The sequence below is a fragment of the Oreochromis aureus genome, linkage group 18 (assembly GCF_013358895.1).
Source record: "Oreochromis aureus strain Israel breed Guangdong linkage group 18, ZZ_aureus, whole genome shotgun sequence".
NCBI lineage: Eukaryota > Metazoa > Chordata > Actinopteri > Cichliformes > Cichlidae > Oreochromis > Oreochromis aureus.
In genome coordinates this window covers 6,399,764-6,420,227 of record NC_052959.1, presented here as the reverse complement: position 1 = coordinate 6,420,227, position 20,464 = coordinate 6,399,764, and the positions used below count along the sequence as shown (strand labels likewise).

The 20,464-nt window shown below is 40.8% G+C and overlaps 1 protein-coding gene across 1 annotated transcript in view; it reads left to right on the top strand.

Annotated features, from left to right (window-relative positions):
• The window catches only part of rem2 (RAS (RAD and GEM)-like GTP binding 2), a 31,566-nt gene extending 11,373 nt beyond the window's left edge, over positions 1–20,193 (top strand). Inside the window, exons 4-5 of the mRNA XM_031730715.2 lie at positions 5,577–5,754; positions 18,549–20,193. Coding sequence (XP_031586575.1) covers positions 5,577–5,754; positions 18,549–18,877 — 507 coding nt within the window. The 3' untranslated portion in view covers positions 18,878–20,193. The remainder of the gene's footprint in view (positions 1–5,576; positions 5,755–18,548) is intronic.
• Positions 20,194–20,464: the final 271 nt, after the last annotated feature.

Genomic DNA, 20,464 nt, shown 5'->3' with positions numbered 1-20,464 from the left:
TCATTCCGTGAACGAGAACATGGTCTATCACATGAAGTTTGTCTTAAGTTACTGTTCTTAATGTTGCAGTTTTCATCATCCTCCTTGTTCACCACCTATAGGAGTCTTTAAAAGGTGCTGATTTTGATTCATAGAATAGTGCAGAAACTTTGTTACACACTTTAAGCTTCTCAAATAGTTTCCACCAGTTCAAAATAAAGTGTTTGAAGTTTCAATGAGATGTACTGAGATGTAATGAGATTGATGAGCGCAGCTCCATCAATATTATCTTTGCCAGGAACAGGAAATGTGGAGACGTTAAGTCTTAGAAAGCCTTTTCTTTGTCATTTAGAACAGATTCTAGCTAAAGCTTTATGTTTATGCTGTTTTTATGGCCCCTAAAAGTCAGCACTAAAACTAAGCATCATGAAACTGAGGCTATCAATAAGGGAGAAAGTAATGCACAGTCATAAATGATGGGTAACAGCATGAGGCATAAGGAGGAGTCGTATGAGGATTTAGCCCAAAGCTACAGACGCCCACAGAAAAAAAGGCCATTCTTTATTCATAATTTCAATATAGAGCCAGTATCACAACTGTAGCTTTGAATACAAATACTGTTCCTTTATTTTAATCGGGGACTTATGACTGTGTAATCATCTGAGTATGAGAAGCTCAGCCCCAGTGCAGGGAAAATTCAGACTTAGCAAAGACATATCTATGTATACAGAATGATTCCTAGATAGTCAAACTTATGGATCAGATCCAGGCATATGTGAATATTGAATGTGTTATTCCAAAACAAATCTACTACTCTGACTTTTTTCAACTGTACTGGGAAGTCCTCCAGACTTTTGAAACTTAGCACTAAAAGGTTTCCCTCAAAAAAAAACTGAAGTGGTCCCAGGACTGACGAACACTTCTTTTGTGTTTCTGAGCATTTAACTCTGCCTCCTGTCTGAATTTCGCTGCTTTTTGTCTATCTCGCTTTCATTTCAGTTCCTGGTTTATTTTAAAGGTTAGTTCTCTTTGTGGATATTTGGGTTTTTAATTCCTTCCTTTATTCCCTTCCCTGCTCTTGTTATTTTCTTGTTTGACTTCACCCTGGTGTTTACACAGTTTGCATTCATCCTGCTGGCTCTGCATTTGGTTTGCTCCTCTTCAGTTGCATTGGTTTGTTGGATTTTCACATTTTGGCAAAATGTTGTTTAATTCAGCCAGACGAGTCCCTGTTTTTAATCTTGATAATTCCATTAAAATTCCCCTGAATGCTATATTAGTACTGTGTGAATGTTGTGGATGATTGTATGTGCATGTGTGCCTGGCTTTTGTATTTGTGTGTGCATGGGAAGAGTTGGTATTGACAGATGGCCTGCTCTCCGTGAACAGAGAGAAGCTGCTTAATCAAGAGAGGGAGAGAGTTGGCGCTGTCCCGAGTTGCTCTGCCTCCGTTTGATAGAGAGGTGTATTTACTTGGTCACAGCCTTCTTCCTGGATCGGTTCATTGCCCATCTAATCGATGTCTACTCTATTTTTGTACGGCTTTTCTCGCAAAGATTTGTCCCTGATTCTTTCTCTGTCTTGTTTTCATTCTTCCTCCTGATCCCCCCCAATCCATCAGTGACAGGTGGCCGGTGGCTCCCGTCCCCCCCCCCTTCCTTTTCCTCTGCTTGTCTTTTGCTGTGCGCTGTCAAACAGATAGCGTGCCAAGGTGCTCCCCATGAATTTCCTGCTCGGGGTCTGATCGGGCAGTTCTTGGCTGCTTCAGATTGTTTGAATTTTTCAGCCGTCTGAAACTCTCTGGAGGGTTGGGATGTTTACCTTGGGAGCTGTAGATGTAGGGCAGGGGCATGGGCACGCTCACACAAGCAGACTGTATGCGGTCCCAATTCAGCAGGCAGATTGGATTATCTGGTCGAAATAAGTTATTTTTTATTGATCCAGTCATTTGTGGTTGTGTCCTATTTTCAGCTGAAATATGAATAGATTATGTCTGCTGATGGAATGCTATAGATTTAAGGTTTTGGATTAAACCAACCATCACATATAATTCCTTTAGTTTACAGTAACGTCAAGAGAAAAGCTCCAAGCTAAAGAATGTTATATAAACTTAATTTTCTGCTATTGCGCCACAAAATGGGAACAGAAATGCACTGCGCTTGTATTCCTTTATAGCTAAAGACTGCATAGTCTGTGTTTCCCAAAGACTGGATATAAAACTTTGTACTTTCCACTTTACGGTTCTATTTTCATAATGGTTCCTGTGTTATCGACACGTAGCCTGGAGAACGAGGCCTGACATTACACTGTGTGGTTTGGTTTCAGGTTTCTGTCTTTGGGAGAAAAATAGTTTGTATTGATTCAGTTTGTTCAACATAAGATGAAATGTCTTTCATTTTAACCTTTTTGACCCCACTGACCCATTAACAAATCTATATTTCCATGTGCACGCTATTGTGGAGAAGCTTTGCTGAACCCACAAAACCTCAGTGTCATGTTGTCATTGGCATGAAGGGTGCAGTTAGCTATGGATGCAAATATGTTCCTATGCACTAATAGCAGTTGCCCGATGGCAAAAGCTATTAGTGCAAAAGGACCTTTGGTCCTAACAAAGTCTATGGGGAAACAGCTTTATCACTTAACTTCTGTAAACATTTAACTGCTGAGTTCTTGATTTGGGTCATACTGAATAAAAAAAGCCAAGTCTTGGTTACACCATGTTTCAAAATTGAGCATTATCCTGGGTATGAAACATGCAACTGCATGACTTGTCAATCACAAGTTGTTTGCCAAAGAGTGTGTAGTATCACAGTCAGACCCACCCCTCCACATCATATGCATTTTTTAGCAGTCATGGATAGGGATGGGTACCGGTATCCGGTGCCATTATGGCACCGGTACTGACATAAACGGTAGTAACCAGACCGAAAAGCAGCGCACATTTCGGTGCTTTATTTCGGTGCTTTTTTTTACTGAGATGTCATACACTTTGGATTCTAGCCAATCATTTTACCTTTGCAAGCGTAGTAGGCGGGCCCAGGTACGAACGTTCTTTTAGAGCAGAGCTACAGATTAAAAACGCCCAAGGCGAAGCGGTCAAAGTCTGGCTGTACTTCACAGCAAAAGATGCAAACTCAGCAGCCTGGAACAAGTGCTTTAAGCTGATACTGTGATACTGTGCAAAGGAGGTAACTCCTCGAATCTGATGAAACACCTGGTGACGCATAGCGTTTTTTTAAAAGCTGAGAAATGCACCGTATTTGATAGCTTGCTGCGAGACCTCACACCGTGCACATCTACTGCGGGTGTGGTGCCTGTTATCGGACCCGGAGTTAGCAACATCCCCCAAAAACCCGAAGAGCAGAGTCCCGGCCCCTAGCCCTGTCAGCGTAGCAGAAATGATGACGGATGATGATGGCAGCAGCAGCCGTTCTCCTCTGGGTCAGTAGCTTAATGTTGTTCGTGTGTAATTTACGTTGAGTAGGCTAACCACGTTAGCAAACACCGTTGCAGTTACATGCGGCTGTCTTCTTGTTTGATGGCAGATACTCCCTTCACCCTGGCCAAAAAGGCTAAAATGACCAAAGAAAAAGTGGAAAACAGCTAAACATGAGAGGTTTTTGGACAAAGTTTGTGTTTTCCCATTGTTTAAGCACTGCTTCCAGCCAAGAGTGATACCATATTTGCCCTGCAGAAGCTGCAGAAAAGGCTAACATTGTTATCTTTTTACAAAAAAACAGCTAAACATGAGAGGTTTTTGGACAAAGTGTGTGTTCTTCATTCTTTAAGCACCGGTTCGAGCACCGTTTAAGCACCGGCACTGTTTCAAAACTACCGGTTTGGTACTGGTATCGGATAAAACCTAAACGATACCCATCCCTAGTCATGGAGGTTATACTGTCTCTGGGACTGACTTTATATTGAAGCCAGCCTCAAGTGGTTCTTCAAGGAACTGCAGCTTTTTCAGTTTGGCTTTATTTTTCCAAACCAGGAAAAGTTTCAGCTTGTACATCTTGTCACTTGGTAAATCTTTTTAGTTTTATAGTTGGTCTCCGTCACTTACTGCAGTGAATACTTGTCTCTTTAACAACAAACATAGCAGGAAAACTAACTAGGTTCTATGTCTGTGAAGGTTCTCAGTCATCCAGGTCATTGTAGTCAAAGGAGTTTGCAAAGAAAAGCGTCTGGACTTCTTTAAGTTGCTTGAAGACATTTCACCTCTCATCCGAGACGGCCATTTGACCTTAGAACTGAAGAAGCTTCTCGGATGAGAGGTGAAACGTCTTCAAGCAACTTAAAGAAGTCCAGACGCTTTTCTTTGCAAACTCCTTTGACTAACTAGGTTCTAGCTTTAATGTTTGCTGTGGGTGCTGTTAGTGTACAGGGGTTTATCATAACATAGCTCTGATGAAAGTACTGTAAGTCAATGGGCCACCAAATCTGGATCCAGGTTATTTATTAATGCAGCTATTTGGTAACACCTCTTTGGGTTTTTCACCAAAGGAAGATACCCTTCACATTCCTTGTGCTTATTTATTACCTCTTGGCCATATGCAACTCAGGAGGTAGAGCAGGTCATCTACTAACAGGAAGGTTGGTAGTTTGATTCTTGGCTGTTCCAGTCTGCATGCCAAATACCATCGGGAAAGATACTAACTCCAAGTTTTTCTCCAATGTGTTCACTGAAGTGTTAGACAGAAAGCATAGAAAAAAGCGTTAGTCTACATGAGGCATATTTTATAAAGGGCTTTGATTGCTCAAGTAGAAGTAGAAAAGCTCTATATAAGAACCAGTGCATTTGTCATGGCTTTAATGAAAGTCTAATCTCCCTGACCACAAGGTCCAACTTAAATGTAAAAGCACGTTTTAGCCACAGACAGTTCAGTTTCCTTAATCTTGACTGTCTAATATCACTCACCCAACAATAGCTGTGTGACTGATGCAACGGCAGAGAAGACATTATTTTGAAAGCATGCTAGACTGGGTCAGCAAGTGACCAGCTGGGAGGGACTGAGCCATGATTGCTTGCTGGACATGATTTTTTTCAGTTAGCTTGCCATGACCGATTTTGCACCACCTTCAGTCCAATGTAAACGCAGCCAACTGAATCGAGAGGAAAAGCAATAGAGGGCAAACATGGTCCCCGGCAGTTACAAGCTGCTGTTTCTGCAAGAGCCACTCGGGCTAATTGAGCCTCTGTGACAGGAAGCCCCGACGGGATGTTGGTGCTCACTTTTAAGAGGGTCAGGCAATTCAAAGTGAAGCATGACATGCGCATAGTCAAGTTGAGCAAAGCCCCCTCTGAGTCCTCTCGCGGGACAGTGATAAAAATTTGAGTGCTTGGAAATAGCGTTGATGCCCTTCCCATGGCTTTGAACAAACAGACCAGCAGGCACTGGAGAGGCAATTTTAAAAAGCAGTTGAAGGACAAATGATCAGGTTGTTGGTGGCATGCAACACGATCTTCTGTAATGGTTAGTAGACACCTGACATTCCACACCTGCTCTGCTGTCACCTGATCTCTCTTTTTACGTGTGCACACCGGTCTGCTCCACCAAGGTGTTTGTATAATACATGTGTGTGTTTGCGATTCACAGGACCTCTCCACACTGCAGTGCGATGTGTGTATCCTGGTCTTCTCAGTGACAGACAGGCGAAGTTTTCACCGCACCGCCCAGCTCCGCCTCCTTCTCAGGGAGTCCCAGCCACAAACCCCAATCATCCTTGTGGGCAACAAGAGTGACCTAGTGCGGTCCCGTGAAATCAGCTCCGAGGGTAGGTAGAAGGATGGATGCTGGTGTGTAGAATAACCTGTATATACAAAAAAAAGACCCATGATGGATTCCCACTTTCTTCCCAGTAACCTCCCAGTCACCCCCATACCAACTGTAACAGGGAGCAGTTTTTCAGACTGCCTCAGTGCTGAAGCTGTTAGCATGGGGTTGTGGTAATATGAATACACATTACTGTAATAACATTAGTGCCTTCTCTGGATTTTAAAAGACACTTTTAACACATAACTAGAACTTTAGCTGTAATCATCAAGGGAAATGTAAAAAAAATAAATTTACACCAGTGCATTCATAATGACTCATTTATTATATTAGCAAAATCCAGCTCTATGGAGGGCCACAAGTGCCAACATGAATTAAATGAATACATCATTAAATAATTTATTAAATGTTTTAAATTAATTGAATACCCATGTGATTAATTATTTATATCTCTAATTAATTAATTAATTAATTAATTTCCATTTTTAATAATTAATGACACATTCAATTAATTATTTAATAATTTATTTTATTCATTTTGGTATCTGTGGACCTCCATACTATGTGCAGCACTTTTTATTCATTTTGTATTTAGTGATTAATCTAACTAAATCCCATCTTGGATATAAATTTTGTGAACTGTTAATTTATTTTTTAATGTATGTTGAAACAGAGAATCTAACATTGCATTCGCAGGGGGATGATGAAATGAACATAATTTATTTTAAAAATCCAAGGATCTGGGACCTAAAATATATCTTTTTAAAAAAATATACAGATGTAGTTGCTGTCTGTGTGACAATGTCCATGCAAAGTTTTGCTCAGACCGACGCTCCCGCTATAATGATCCATTATAGTTAGATAAAATATGGACTTATGCTAACTGTCATAAAGCTTTAAGTTTGACAATGTAGCTGTCAACATCTTGGTTTTTTGGAGCTAGCAGTGACAGTCACAGATAGCTTACTATAATAATATAATATAAAATATCTAATAAAATATAACTAATAAAATGCATGTATTGAATAATTTGTCAGATCAAATTTGTATTTAAAAAAGCTTTTAGATTTGCAGACTTGATATACAGGGTTTTTTTTCGTCCTTCTGCTTTCAATTGGTGATTTTTCAGTACTCTTGTGAATCTGAGGGAACAGACACAGGTACAACACCTGCAGAAAAGGACCCTACAAAAATAATACTAGGCTTTCACAAACAAATCTAGAGCTCAGATGTCTTGGAAAGACTGTGCAATTAGCTACATGGCAAGCCAATCTATTTGTCAGACAATTTAATTACAAATGCTTTTAAAAATGCACGACAAACAGGACAAATTAATCAGACATTTTCCTGCAGTAGCTTCTCTCACAAAAGAAATGTGTTGCAGAGGTTTACTGTTTTTATTGCGAGACTAAATCTGATTAAAGTTTAAAGCGTCAGTGGTGAGCGCAGACAAATATACAATTCCTTTGAAAAGTGCTCACATCAGCGCTGCAAAAATCACAGAAGCTTTCTTTGTCATTGCTGTTTTCCAGTTTTTAAGCCTTTAATCTCTGCAGTTGACATATCTGAGCGTGACGCAGCTGCCTAACTTTCCCATGGACTCATTTGTAATGTTTATCATGTACGGGCTTATTGGAAATGATGTTTCTGGGTGAATGACGCAAGAAAAGAAACACATGAAAAATTGTAATGCACTCTCTTTGTCCACTTTCCTTTATTCCTCCCCAAATGGAACATCCTAAACACACAATAGATCTGGTCAGTACCGATGCTTTCGCTGCTGGTTATAATAGATAAGAATGCCTAAAAGCCCAAAATGAAAATGTTTAGTTAATAAGCACACATTTTCCCCAGAGAATAATGCTAGTGTGCTTTGTACAATTACTCATCAGTCCCTTCTGTTTACCCTCTTCTCTGCCTTGGCTCATCTGTCTCTCTCTGCACGCTGTTTTACCATAAATCTTCCTCAAGGCTGACATCATCTCCATTAGAAGCCGTCTTTGGGGATCTATCTTTGATCAACAAAATCAATTTCTTCACTGTTTACAATATCCAGGGATTAATGCTCTGTGGTAGACTCCTCATGGGAGCAAAGTTCTGTGATCTGTTGCTACAAACTGATGAGATGTTAATATGGAGTAACTATGAAAGCTGTTTACCCCAGTTGGCTTTTTAAAAAACAAAAATGTTGTATTATTCTACCGAACTCAATCAAAGTGGGCGTGATTAGGCTTTTTGAGAGTGATGAATAGAATGACTGTATAGTATAAAAATCAAATAAGAAAAAGTTGACAAAACACAAGATTTACTTGGTGGTTGATTACTCACCTCTGTATAGACAGGTAGCCAAATCAAGTCAAGAAACCATAATTTCATGTTATTTATTAAGTTAAAAAAGCAGCATAAATCCCACAGATCTTAGAGTTTACTTTTCTTTGCTAAACAACCCTGCTGGGCAGCGAGCCTCGCACGCTTTTGTATGTTTTCAAGCTGAAGTTAAATAAATTCAGTGAGGGAGAAACAAGCAATTCTACACTGAATTTATTTGGTGACAATCCACTGAAGACAGATCAGACCACGGGCAGGTTATAATTTGGCTGGACTTTTATGGGTGAATTTTTATGAAGCTCTGCCAGGCAAACCCATTATCCGGATTTTCATTAATGTTAAAAACAGAAGCTGGGTGAAGAGTGGCAGTAGCTGAAAAAAGAGAGAGAGAAAGAGTGACAGCCCAGTTTGACCTTGATCTAAATTTGTAATTGTGTCATATATGGCTGTGATCTCAAGCCTTCACTGTCATCTCTGCAGTTTTGATTTATATTCATTTATATATTTAACTCCGTGTCCCTCGGCGCTGCTTGATGTTTTGTTTTTGTTTGTTTTCCAAAAGGCATATCTCTGATTGGATAATCTCCTTTTTACAGGGCACAGCTGCTCTTACAATCTTTACGTACGTTTGTCCTCATCATATATTCACAACTGGCTGCATTTACATCCACATATTAAACGCGCTAACAAGCAGACTCCCTCATCTCGCTCCATCTTCTCGCTGCTTGATGTCAGCGAGGCGGTTTCAAAGCGAGGGCTTTGATAAGAGGAACGGGAAGGAGAGGAGTGACACAGGGAAGGGCAAATGTACGAGAATGCTGTGGGTATGAAAGAGAGCCTCAATTTGGGGTGATGTGTGAAATGCATAGTGGAGCGGCGCGTGCGCTGGGGAAGAGTGCGGCTTATTTTGCCCTTCAAAAGAACCACTCTGAGTTCTTACACAATCAGATTGGGCATATTTCAGTGGAGGTTATACTGTTTGTGCTACATCCATGTGCCCGTTTTGCCACACATCAATATTGTGAGTGTGCATCTCTAAAATTTTTGTTATTAGGTAGCATTAATTTAAAAATTACTAACGGCCTGCCAGTGTGATTGAATTCTGCTCTTTTGTGACTATTCAGAAGTTGCTAAATGACCCACAAGCCGCTGCTGCTGGCTGTGACCGGCGTAAAAGCTAAATTGTCTCATTTGTAATCTGGACTAACTGTCATTGATCGGAGATCAGCTTCACTAGCAGATAAAATGAAAGCTTAAATTGTGAGTCTGAAAGTCTGGACAGAGTGCATGTTAGCCCTTACTCAACTCAGCTTTTAATGCTAAAGCAATTTTAATGTGAACATCCAGTGTCTTACTGTAATGTGGAATGATTGCTCGTCCTGCTAAACTGTCCTAAAAAAGCCAACTCATCTCTGCAGCTCTACCGTGCATTTACTTTTAACTCTTTGGATTGGTTTTCTTACTGTAAATGTACATAGATCATTTAATTCACCCATTCACCCAGTGAATAACTAAAACCTTTTCAAACCACCTATAATAAAGCTAGGCTAGATAACGTGTACTCATATCACATAACAACAGAGTCAAAGTAAATATGTGGACCCTGATATTCTTTTAAGGACCTGTTGGAGACAAAAGAAAAAGTCAACGGTAGGGTCATGAACATGTTTTAAATGAGGTGCAAATGATATGCTGATGTGCTAGCATTAGCATATAGATTGCTAACCTCATGATCTATGGATGGACAGACTCTTTCAAAACTTGAATATGTTTTTGTCAGAAAAGTTTAATGCTTTTTTTCTGAGTTCAGAAGTTTAACAAATACCCAGCAAACAGAGGCACTATGGCCACATCCACTTGGGGCCCATGCACGATGAGTGTGGGTCTGCTTGTGCTTATGCAGCCTCACAGTTCACCAACATCTACCCACAGGCATGTTCACTGGGTATGTTTAAGGGATGGTGACACTGGTAAAATAAGATGAAAGGAATATTTGTGATTAAATATGGCAATGTACAATTAAAGACTTAGAGCAATCCATCTCTTTCATTCTCATGAGGGAATCTTCAAGTTTGGCACAAATCCTCTTGAGATTACAGTTTGTTACAGTATCCACACTAAATGTATGGTTACTTATTTCTTTGATGCCTAAAACTCAAGAATTCATACACTAACCAATCTATTATAGCCAAAAGGTTAACAGTCAACATCACAGAGTTGAGCTAAATCATGGTCATGTCATGGTCATGGTTCACAGCTGGAAAAAGACAGAGTGTCCATTTTATGTTGAGAATTAGTTGCTGCAAAAAGTGATTATCTTGGAGTTTATGTGTCAGGGTCAGGTGAAAGTAAAGGCAAAGCTGTTGAGTTTCATTTTAGTTTTATTAATCAAGATTAATAGGCTGAGTGTTGTGTACACATATTGGACTGTACTCACATAAAGAACCTAACGATTGGCACTATATCAGCACTGTGTTGTGTTTGTGCTTTGGCATGAGAAGCAACAAGAATTTACCTACCTGTTGCTATAAGGTTTTATTGATGGGTTTGTTTTGGAGCATTTCTGACCCCTAGTGGCCAAAATATGATATTTGCTGCTTTAATATTAAATAAACCATAAAGAAAGGGTTTGGGCTGGCAATAATAACAAAGCTTTGAGGATTGTTAGTTGGCAAACTGAATTTGATAAATCAATGTTAGATTTTTATCTGCAGTAATGTCAGATAACAATATGTCAACTACTGTGTGCTTTTAATGAAATTTGGTCAGAAACATGCATTCAATGTATTTGCATTGTGGTATATTTGAAATAACTACACTTATCCTAGGTTATAGATGTCTCTTTATACATCAATCAACAAAATGCAGTGAATGAACAAAAGAGGAATCTAAATCAAATCAATATTTGGTGTGACCACCCTTTGCCTTCTTCTAAGTACACTTGCACACAGTTTTTGAAGGAACTTGGCTAGTAGTTCTTGGAGAACTAACCACAGATTTTCTGTGGATGTAGGCTTCCTCACATCCTTCTGTCTCTTCATGTAATCCCAGACACACTCATGATGTTCGGGGCCATACCATCACTTCCAGTACTTCTTGTTCTTCTTTACGCTGAAGATAGTTCTTAATGACTTAATGGTTGTATGTTTGGGGTCGTTGTCCTGCTGCAGAAAACATTTGGGGCCAATAAACAATCATGAATTTTTCTGAAAGCATTCTTTGTTTAAAGCATTTTTCTCACCTGCCTAAAACTTTTGCACAGTACTGTACATAGTTATACATTAGATTAATTTATGGATTTAGGATCATCATTAAATTCCTATAAAAGATATTATTATTGGCATGGTTTAAGTTTCAAGACACGGTAGGCTGTGCATTTCTTGTTTTCCTCAAGCTTTGTATAGTCAAAGGCTGATGCTGATTGAAATCAGTGGAAACACGGTTTAGGGGAAATTCTTGTTTGTTTTGGGGGGTTTTGCTTTTTTGGCTGTGCAACTTAAATCAAGGCAGCAAGTGCAAAAAGTGCACGCTGGCGCATGCACGTCGCTGTCAACTCGAGTTGGCTCTCGGCTTCAGCGTACACTTGATGATGTGAGTAGAAAGAGGCGGTAGAGAGGGTAGGAATGAATAATGAGAGATGCCTATACTCAGCAGATTCTTTTGTCATAAAAAAAAACAAAAAAGGGGATTGTGGTCAGCGATATGCAAATGCTGCATCCCTGTTCCCGGGGCGCCTGACAACAATGTGCTCATGTTGTCTCTGGACAGGCCACGTGTAAATGTTTTTGTTTTTTTTCTGACATGTGAACTTGACAGAGGCAGCTCTCCGACCTGCTTGCCTAGCTAACATCCTTCTAAAAGTACCTGAGGCCTTCCTGAGAGAGCTAAAGTCATAAAGTCTATTTATGGCATGTACAGTGACACTTTTATGCTGCTATGTCTCACCTACCTACCCCCTCTTGCTACATCTCTCTCTGCCTCTCTATCCTCACCACCCAGTGATACACACACTGTCACACTGGGAACATATTTATCATTTGCTCAATATGGTGTTGGTGTGGCCTTGCTCCTCAGGGCTTTGATTAATATGCACTCTGGCTCCGTTTGCTTAGTCGACGTTCTTTCTGTCTTTCCCCTCCATCCGCCTGTCTCCGTCTGTCTCCTTCCCCTTCTCCTGCATGTTCACATCATCTGCCGTCTCGCATGTCATTCCCTTTCGGGATCTCCTTCTTGCTTTATGACTCACATTTCCTCCTTTTCATCGCTGTTGTCTTTCTTCATCAGTCTTTTCTTTTTTTAATGGTCAGGATATAGGTAGAGAGCCCCATCCCTTGTCTCATCTCCTCACCTTGTTTTCTCATCTAGGTTGCTTTCCTCTTTGCTCTCCCTTCTTTTTTCCCCTCTTTCATCTCCTTTCTGTTCTCCTGTCCTCATTTTATTTCCTATTCGTTTCCTCCTACCTCCTCTGCTCTTGATATCTTTCTTGTCCTTGTCTCATCTCGTTGTCTCAGCTCCTCTCCATATTCTTCCTCCCACCTCTCTCCTTCTTACCTTCCGTCTTCATTTATTCTCGTCATCTTTCTTGCTTTTCTATTCATCTCCTCTTATTTCCCTGTCTCCTTTCCTTTCCTTTTCTCTTCTTCTGCTTTTCTCCTCCACTCGTTTTCTTTGTTTTGTTGCTTATTTTCCTGTCACCTCTTCACTTTTACTTTTGTCTCACCTCCTCTTGCTTTCGATCTGCTCCTTTGCTTCTGTTATCTCGTTTAATGCTCTTCCCTCATCTTTTTATTCTCTCTTCTCCTTTTGCTTCATCCTCTCATGTTGTCCCCCTCTCAGCCCTCTCTCAATTTTGCAAGCTCCCTTTTAACAGGTTATTCAATCAGCTGTTGTAGGTATTAGTAAAAGTCCTGGTAATCTGGTCTGGGATTTGCTGTATTTCCTCTCTCTCTTACCTCACCCACTATTAGGTGACACTGCAGAGGTTCAACAGCTGTTGTGTGCTTGGATTATTAGACCCAGATCAAATCTGGAGCTGTTTTTCCCTAATACAATACCCGTGTAACACTGGTGTGCATATGTTCATGCTCTGCAAAAGCAGCCACACCAAAACCAGCCTGACAGGTTGCATTGGAATGGCCTTAATTTGAAATATAATATCATAATATAATGTAAGCATTATAGGATCAGTGTTTTCGTAACTCATTTTCAGAAAAACAAACCAAACTCACCATCCAACTGAAAGCCCTGAAAATTTTTTGGGGAAAACTTTAAGTTTAGTGAGATGATCATCTGTGACCACATAGAAGAATTCTGTTATTTTGCAGCCTGGTTTTTGTTCTTCTTCTTGGAAACTTTCTTAAATCTTTCGGCACCTGCTTCCTTTTAATTAAAAGTCCCACAAGAAGTAAGGTTAACCCTATAATGCCCTTTGTATCATATTTGATACATGAGTTTCTGAGACCTCTGTCTCATCAACACGATCAATACTTGCTATAATTTCAAAATATTATGGACAAAACTCTTTTTTTGGTCTAAAATGAACATTGTTGTTAGCAAAAAGTTGCCAAAAATGCCCAATGTATCAAATGCGATACAAAAATATATAATAAATATATAATAAAAATATATCATACACAACATGATATAGCAAAAATATTTTTGTAGAATTTGTTATAAGGGTTAATAAACATCTCAGTTCCAAAAAATCAGAATTTTCTGGCTTTTTTTTTGATGGGTTGGGTCTTACAGGGTTAAGATGATCAGATTTTGTCTTTGATATACAGTTAGGGGAGTCATTTTTTGATCAGCTCCTCAATTTGTTAAGTTTTACTCACAAAGAAATGAAAAACAGTCTCTAATTTTACTGTAGTTTTTAATGGATAAAGACAGAATACCAATGAAATGCAAATGATATGCTGATGTGCTAGCAATCCCCCCAAAAACACAAGATTGTAGACCTGCATACAAGTCTCCTGCACACGCCACAAGACCATCAGCAAGAAGCTTGGTTAGAAAGTGACAACTCTTCGTGCAATTATTTGAAAATGAAGAAATACAAAAATGACCATCAGTCACTCTCGGTCTGAAGCTCCATCTAAGATTTAGCCACACGGGGTCAGGATGGTCATAAGAAAGGTAGTTGATCAGCCAGAAAATACACAGGAGGAACTTGTTGATGATCTGAAGGCAGATGGGACCACAGTCATGCAGAACACCACTGGGAACACACTACACCATTATTGGATTGTAATTTTGCAGCGGCTGCAAGGTCCTGTTCAAGAAAGCACATGTACAGGACTGTCCTAAGTTTTCTAGTGAACATGTAAATGATTAAGATAAAAGTGCTGTGTTGCAGATGAAAGTAAAATCAAGCTCTTTGGCACTGATGCAGCCTGCTGTGTTTGGAGGAAGAGAAATGGTGAGGAGGACCCAAAGAACACCACCCCTTGCCCTACAGCACAAGTACCCCCACAGTCAAGCATGAAGGTGGAAACATTATGCTTTGAGTGTGTTTTTTCTGCTAACGGTACAGGATGACTTCACCGCATTGAGGGGCCAATGGACAGGGCAGTGTCCATAAAATGTTCCTTGAGAACCTCATTCCCTCAGCTGGAACACTGATGACGGGTCGTGGATCAATCTTCTAGTATGACGATGACCCAAATATTTATTTTACTAAATGACATGAAACTCAGTTTATACCTTTTAGGTAAGGTTTTTGCTGGATTTTTGGTTGATATTCCGTCTCGCTCCCCCATTAAAATGAAATTACCATAAAAATTAGACACTGCTCATTTCTTTGTATGAGAGCAAACGTACAAATTCAGCAGGGGATAAAATAATTAGCTCCCCCACTGTACTGCTAGAATGGTGGCTCATTTTAATCATTGCCAAAGTTTCAAATAATGACATCAGCATATTTTTAAGTAAAAGAGAGAGCATATCTAGTCATCTCAAGTACACAGCTATTTTAGGAAAAAGTCCCATAAACCTACACTATAATGCCAAACGTATTTGCTTGTCTGCTTTCACATGCATATCAGCTTGAGGGAGATGCTATGCTTAATGCATAGGGTTTAATATTCATGTTTATGGACATTTTTGACCATTCTTCCAGAAGCACATTTCTAAAGTCAGACATGGATGTTGGATGAGAAGGCCTGGTTTGCAGACTCCGCTCTAATTCATCCTGAAGCTGTTCTATCAGGTTGAGGTCAAGACTCAGTGCAGGCCTTCTTCATACCAAACCCGCTCATGTTTTTATGACCCTTGCTTTATTTATGCACTGGTGTCCACTCGTGTTGGAAAAGAATGGAGCCACTTACAAAGTTGGGAGCATGAAATGTCGCACTAAGAGTTCCTTTCACTGAAACTAAGAGGCTGAGCACAACTCCAGAAAAACAACCTCTTGCCATAATCCTCCCATGCTTCAAGCTTTACACTCGGCACAATCAGTCAGTCAGACAAGTACTGTTCTCCTGGCAACCGCCAAACCCAGACTCATTCATGGGCCATGCCAGACAGAGAAGCGTGATTCTTCACTCGAGAGAACACGTCTCCACTGGTCCAGTGGCCGCATGCTTTACACGCAGTGGTGCTTGGTGATGTAAGGCTTGGATGCGGCCATTGAAACCCATTCTATCAAGCTCTCTATGCACTGTTGTTGAGCTAATGTGAAGGCAGCATGAAGTTTGCAGGTCTGTAGCATCTGCTGACCCCGCTCTGCAATTTTACATGGCCTATGACTTTGTGGCTGAGCTGCTGTTGTTCCCAATCTCTTTCACTTTGTTACACCACTGACAGTTGACTATGGAATACTTAATAGTGAGGAAATTTCATGACTGAACTTGTTACAAAGGTCACATCCTGTCATGGTACTATGCTGGAATTCAAAGAGCTCCTGAGAACGACCTGTGGCCATAGAAGTGATCGAAACACCTGAATTTAGTGATTTGGATGGCTGAGTGAATACTTTTGGTAAAATAATGTACTACTCAGAGCATCAGTTTGTGAGTGGAACCCATTCGGAACATAAAGAGGTAACCGTTAGATATGGCCTGTCTTTGTCTGTACCTCGCTAAACCAGCATGTTACAGACGAAGAGGAGAGAAGCAGTTTACAATAAAAGAAAAAGAGAACTATTTTGAACTGTGAACCAAACAGAGCCATTCTAATAGAGTCTGAGATTTAAGAAATACCTGGGGATATTACCTAAGGATGGAACACACTTTATGCATTAAACATAAGCTAAGGATAAGTGAAAAAAAAAGGAGTGCACATTTATATATTTATGCAATTATTGGTCTAAAAAAAAAGATATAAATCTTTTATTGTTCAGTTTTCCAGCAGAAATATTCCAATTAGAATTCATTGTAACGTGCAATTAATAGAAGAATAAGACCTACTCAGGAGAGCCTCAGTCATTCTGGCACACTGAATATAAAATTACATAATTGAAAGGTTCAGCTTATCTGAATTTGCTTTACTTTTTGTGCTGTTTTCCATCCATTGTGAGTAGACAATTGAGTTTTTATCAGCACTTCATCTGAGTATTATTGTGCACTTGAAATCATTTTTTCTAAACTAATACTCTAAAATGTCCTCACAAAACCCACACATAATTGTTCTACAGCTGTGACCTCTTCCCGCTGCCGTCATTTTAAGTTCCTGCGGTGTATTTTTAAAAACAGTTATTGTGAGTGCCAATAATACACTTAAAAGACCTTTCCAGCACGTGGCTGCTTGTGAGCTCTCAGATTTTAGCTCTGTGCAGAGCAGGAGTGAAGTAAAAGCTAAAGCACAGCTGAGGGAGGGCGGTGGTTGTGCCATTTGAGTTAACAAAGAAGGCCATTTGTTGTAGAATGATCTGTATCTGTCAGCTTTCCTTATCACTGTGGCTTGTTTGGCCAGGGACAGACGGGCGCTTTTAGCTGATATCCTGAGCCTTGTCAACAACATGCTTAGTCACCTGTCCTTATTCACGAGAGTCACATTGAGATAGAAAGCATTTCCCTGCTGCCAAGAGATTTGAGCTTATAGAGCCCAGGCAACATTTAACCCCATCTTGGCTCAACCGTCTCTCTCTGTCGTTGTGGATTCACCTGTGAATGCTGATTTTACAAATGCACAATAATCAGGGCCTTGTGGTGGAATTAAGATTCCTTAGTTTTGTGGTGCTATCTGTAAGAGGCAGATAAAATTACAAATAAGAAATGCACATTTCTCGATAAAAAACAACATTTGTAAATGATAGAGAGCTGTTTGTACTGCAAGTTTCTTATTGTACTAATTTATTTCAGCTGCATCACACTCTTCCTCAGTTGAAGACGTTTCATCCGTTGTCATGGAGTTGCGTCTGTTCGTATACGATGACTTCATAGTATTTTTGTAGAAATTGGGAAAAGCAACATAACCCTAACCCCAGGTTGGCGTACTTTTCTTCCAAGTCTTTTAACAGTAACACATGACCTCCATGGGTGGTTGGAGGTTGCTCACGCAGAAGTTAGCAAATCCACCTGCAAAACACGAGTAAACTACGGTGGCCCTGAGAGTTCAAACGCACTGCAACTTTAGAAAAATCAGCAAGTAGAAGAATGGCAAAAGAACAGAAAACACAATGGAAGTAGATGAAAAAAAACCCTCACAAAATACAATGGAAGTGTTTTTGGGGAGACAGTAACGACAGAACAGCTTTCGGAAGTGACAGAGAGGAAAACATGCGAATGATCGCACTGAGACACGTTTAAAAGAAGCCGAGCATGCATCTGTGTGAGGGGGAAAAACATGCAGGTAATGTGTGTTTTAAGCACATGATTCATATAACACTGCAGAGCCATGTTTTCTAGTAGCCATTCTGTCACATTATTGATGCCTCAAAGACACTTCCACTGTGGGGTTTTCTATTTCCATTGTGTTTTCTATGCTTTTGAAACATTTCTTCTACTTCTTTGTGTTTTCTTAAGTTGCAGTGCTTTTGAACTCTGTGGGCCACCCTGGTAAATCACATCAGGGCATGTGACAAGAAATAATTTGATTTCTAGCCTCCATGTTCATGAGTGAGAAATATAATGTTGTTTTTAAACACATAAAATAGCGCAGTCTAAAACCCACCACAATTCCCCTTCCTCTTTTATTTCTCTTTTACTGCCGTAGCTTTCAGGCACAGTTTCAGAAGCACATTACACGGGGGAGAGTCCAATCCTTCCATCTCACACAGTCGGTCACGATTTTCTGTGAAAGGACTTCCAAACACTTAGAAAGCTAATAGAGATTTCAAAACTGCAGTGAGTGAGCTCTCAAGTACTACCTCGTGGTGATACACATCACACAGCAGCTGGGCTGTTTTCACAATCCAGTGTCCGTAAATTTCAAACTGCTGCCTCTAAATGCTGTCTACGGCTGACACTATGTGAATCCTTTATGAAATGAGTTATGAAATGCTTCCCAAATGTCTCTGTTTCCAACCAGAGGCCCAGTCCAGCGCCATGATGTTTGACTGCCTCTACTTGGAGCTCTCGGCCTCCTTAGAACACGGCACCAATGAGCTGCTGGAGGCGGCAGTGCGGACCGCGAGGGGAGACTGCGTCGGCCCCGGATGGACGGACGGTGACCCCGGTGCTGGCCGCAGGGAGAGCCTGACGAGCCGGGCCAAGCGCTTCCTGGCCGGTCTCGTGCCCCGATCGTACGGCCGAGACAGGGACCGCGATCGAGGCCGCTACAGGGAGATGAGCCGCCACAGGGGCAGCAAAATCCTTCGGCAGAAGTCCCGCTCCTGTCATGACCTCAGTGCACTGTGACACACACCCACACACATAAATGCAGGCAAATAGACACACTCAACATGAACACAGACATACACCAAATTGAAAGAAATGGAGGTGAGGGTGGGGGGGGAGCTAAAAGATTGAGGAGTAAAAGGAGATCGAGCTGGAGGGACATCATGAAAAGGACTGGAGCAGGCTCACAGGAATGGGAAAATTAGAGAGGTGTAAGTAGATAAATTTAGCCGCGGCAGAGGAAGGTCAGGGGAGGAGAAAGTGGGAGCAAACAATGAACAGATAGCCCGAAACCCATTTCGGGAGAGCGAAAAATCAACGATAAGGAGGGGAGCTCCATTTGTCGCTCCGGCTTGGGTGAGTCAGTGAGCACTCGTTACCTGATGAGAGCCGGCGAGGGAAGATTAGCAAGAGAGTTGGATCAAGCTGGCGATTTGACGCTTAATGTCGCGAAATGAGAAGCAGACTGGGGTCACAAATAAACACACACCCAAGTAGCACGCACTGATAATGTAGAGACTGATAGCAATCTAATGTATACCTGTTATAGACCCTGTTTTATAGCATGCAGAGTAGACGATTTAAGACATGATCCTGTAGGTTTTACAGTTACACGATTCTGTACCTCAGTGGCCAATAGCTAATGCACAATCTAGCTAGTGTCTCTAGCAACGCCATCTCAAAGGCAAGACTATTTATAAAAGTGCTCCATCTCCGCGCATCTTTGGCCAGTTTCCACACTGCATCCACTGTTCTGTCCCCATATTGATTTAAAGTAGTGTTTGATGATACTGCCTGTGGCACATGTTCATTTGAGACTTTTATACAAGGTTTAAAACGTCAGCACCCAAGCCATAACTTTTGCTGAATGCACCACGAGTGATCAGCACAAAAAACCCTTTACTGGAGGATGTGAAGCAAAGGAGAAAAGGTCAAGACGGCTATAAGGACTAAGCCGTTGGCAGGGATAACCAGACTGAGCTCTTCTTCAATCGAAGCTGAGTCACAGAACACTGAGATACTCTTGAAGCGCAGGAGGACAAAACAAGAAAACCTAATCTACCTGTGGCTGTTTGATGTATTCCTTCTCTTCCCTTTTTTACCCACCGGCATCATTATTATTATTATGATGATGATTCTTATAATCATTATTATTATTGTTATTATTATTATTATTGTTATGTGTGTTTCGACTGAATTCTGTGGGGGCTGGCCACACAGGTGACCCAGAAAAGAACGTTCTGGAAACGTTGTTCTGATATCTCATCAAGCGTGGCGGCGTCACTGACACTTCCTCACTTGTTTGTCATCGTCTACTGAGCACTCTCGTCTTTACCACTGAGAATAAATAAAGATTTCTTTGACATCCAATCCGAGTGTGTCGTCAGTTTTTTAAGGCGCCACTAGAAAACGAGCGCCTCAGTACAGCTGTCAGTCACGCTGAGGGATGGTGTAATAAACCATCAGATGACTCGCAGGTATTCTGGACAGACTGGGAGATGGATTCTCAGGACACTGGCTCCATTTAGGGCTAAGCAGCAAAAAAGATGCTGCCTCATCATTGTGCGCCTGTTACAAAATCTCAGGGTAAAAATAGAGCGGAGGAAG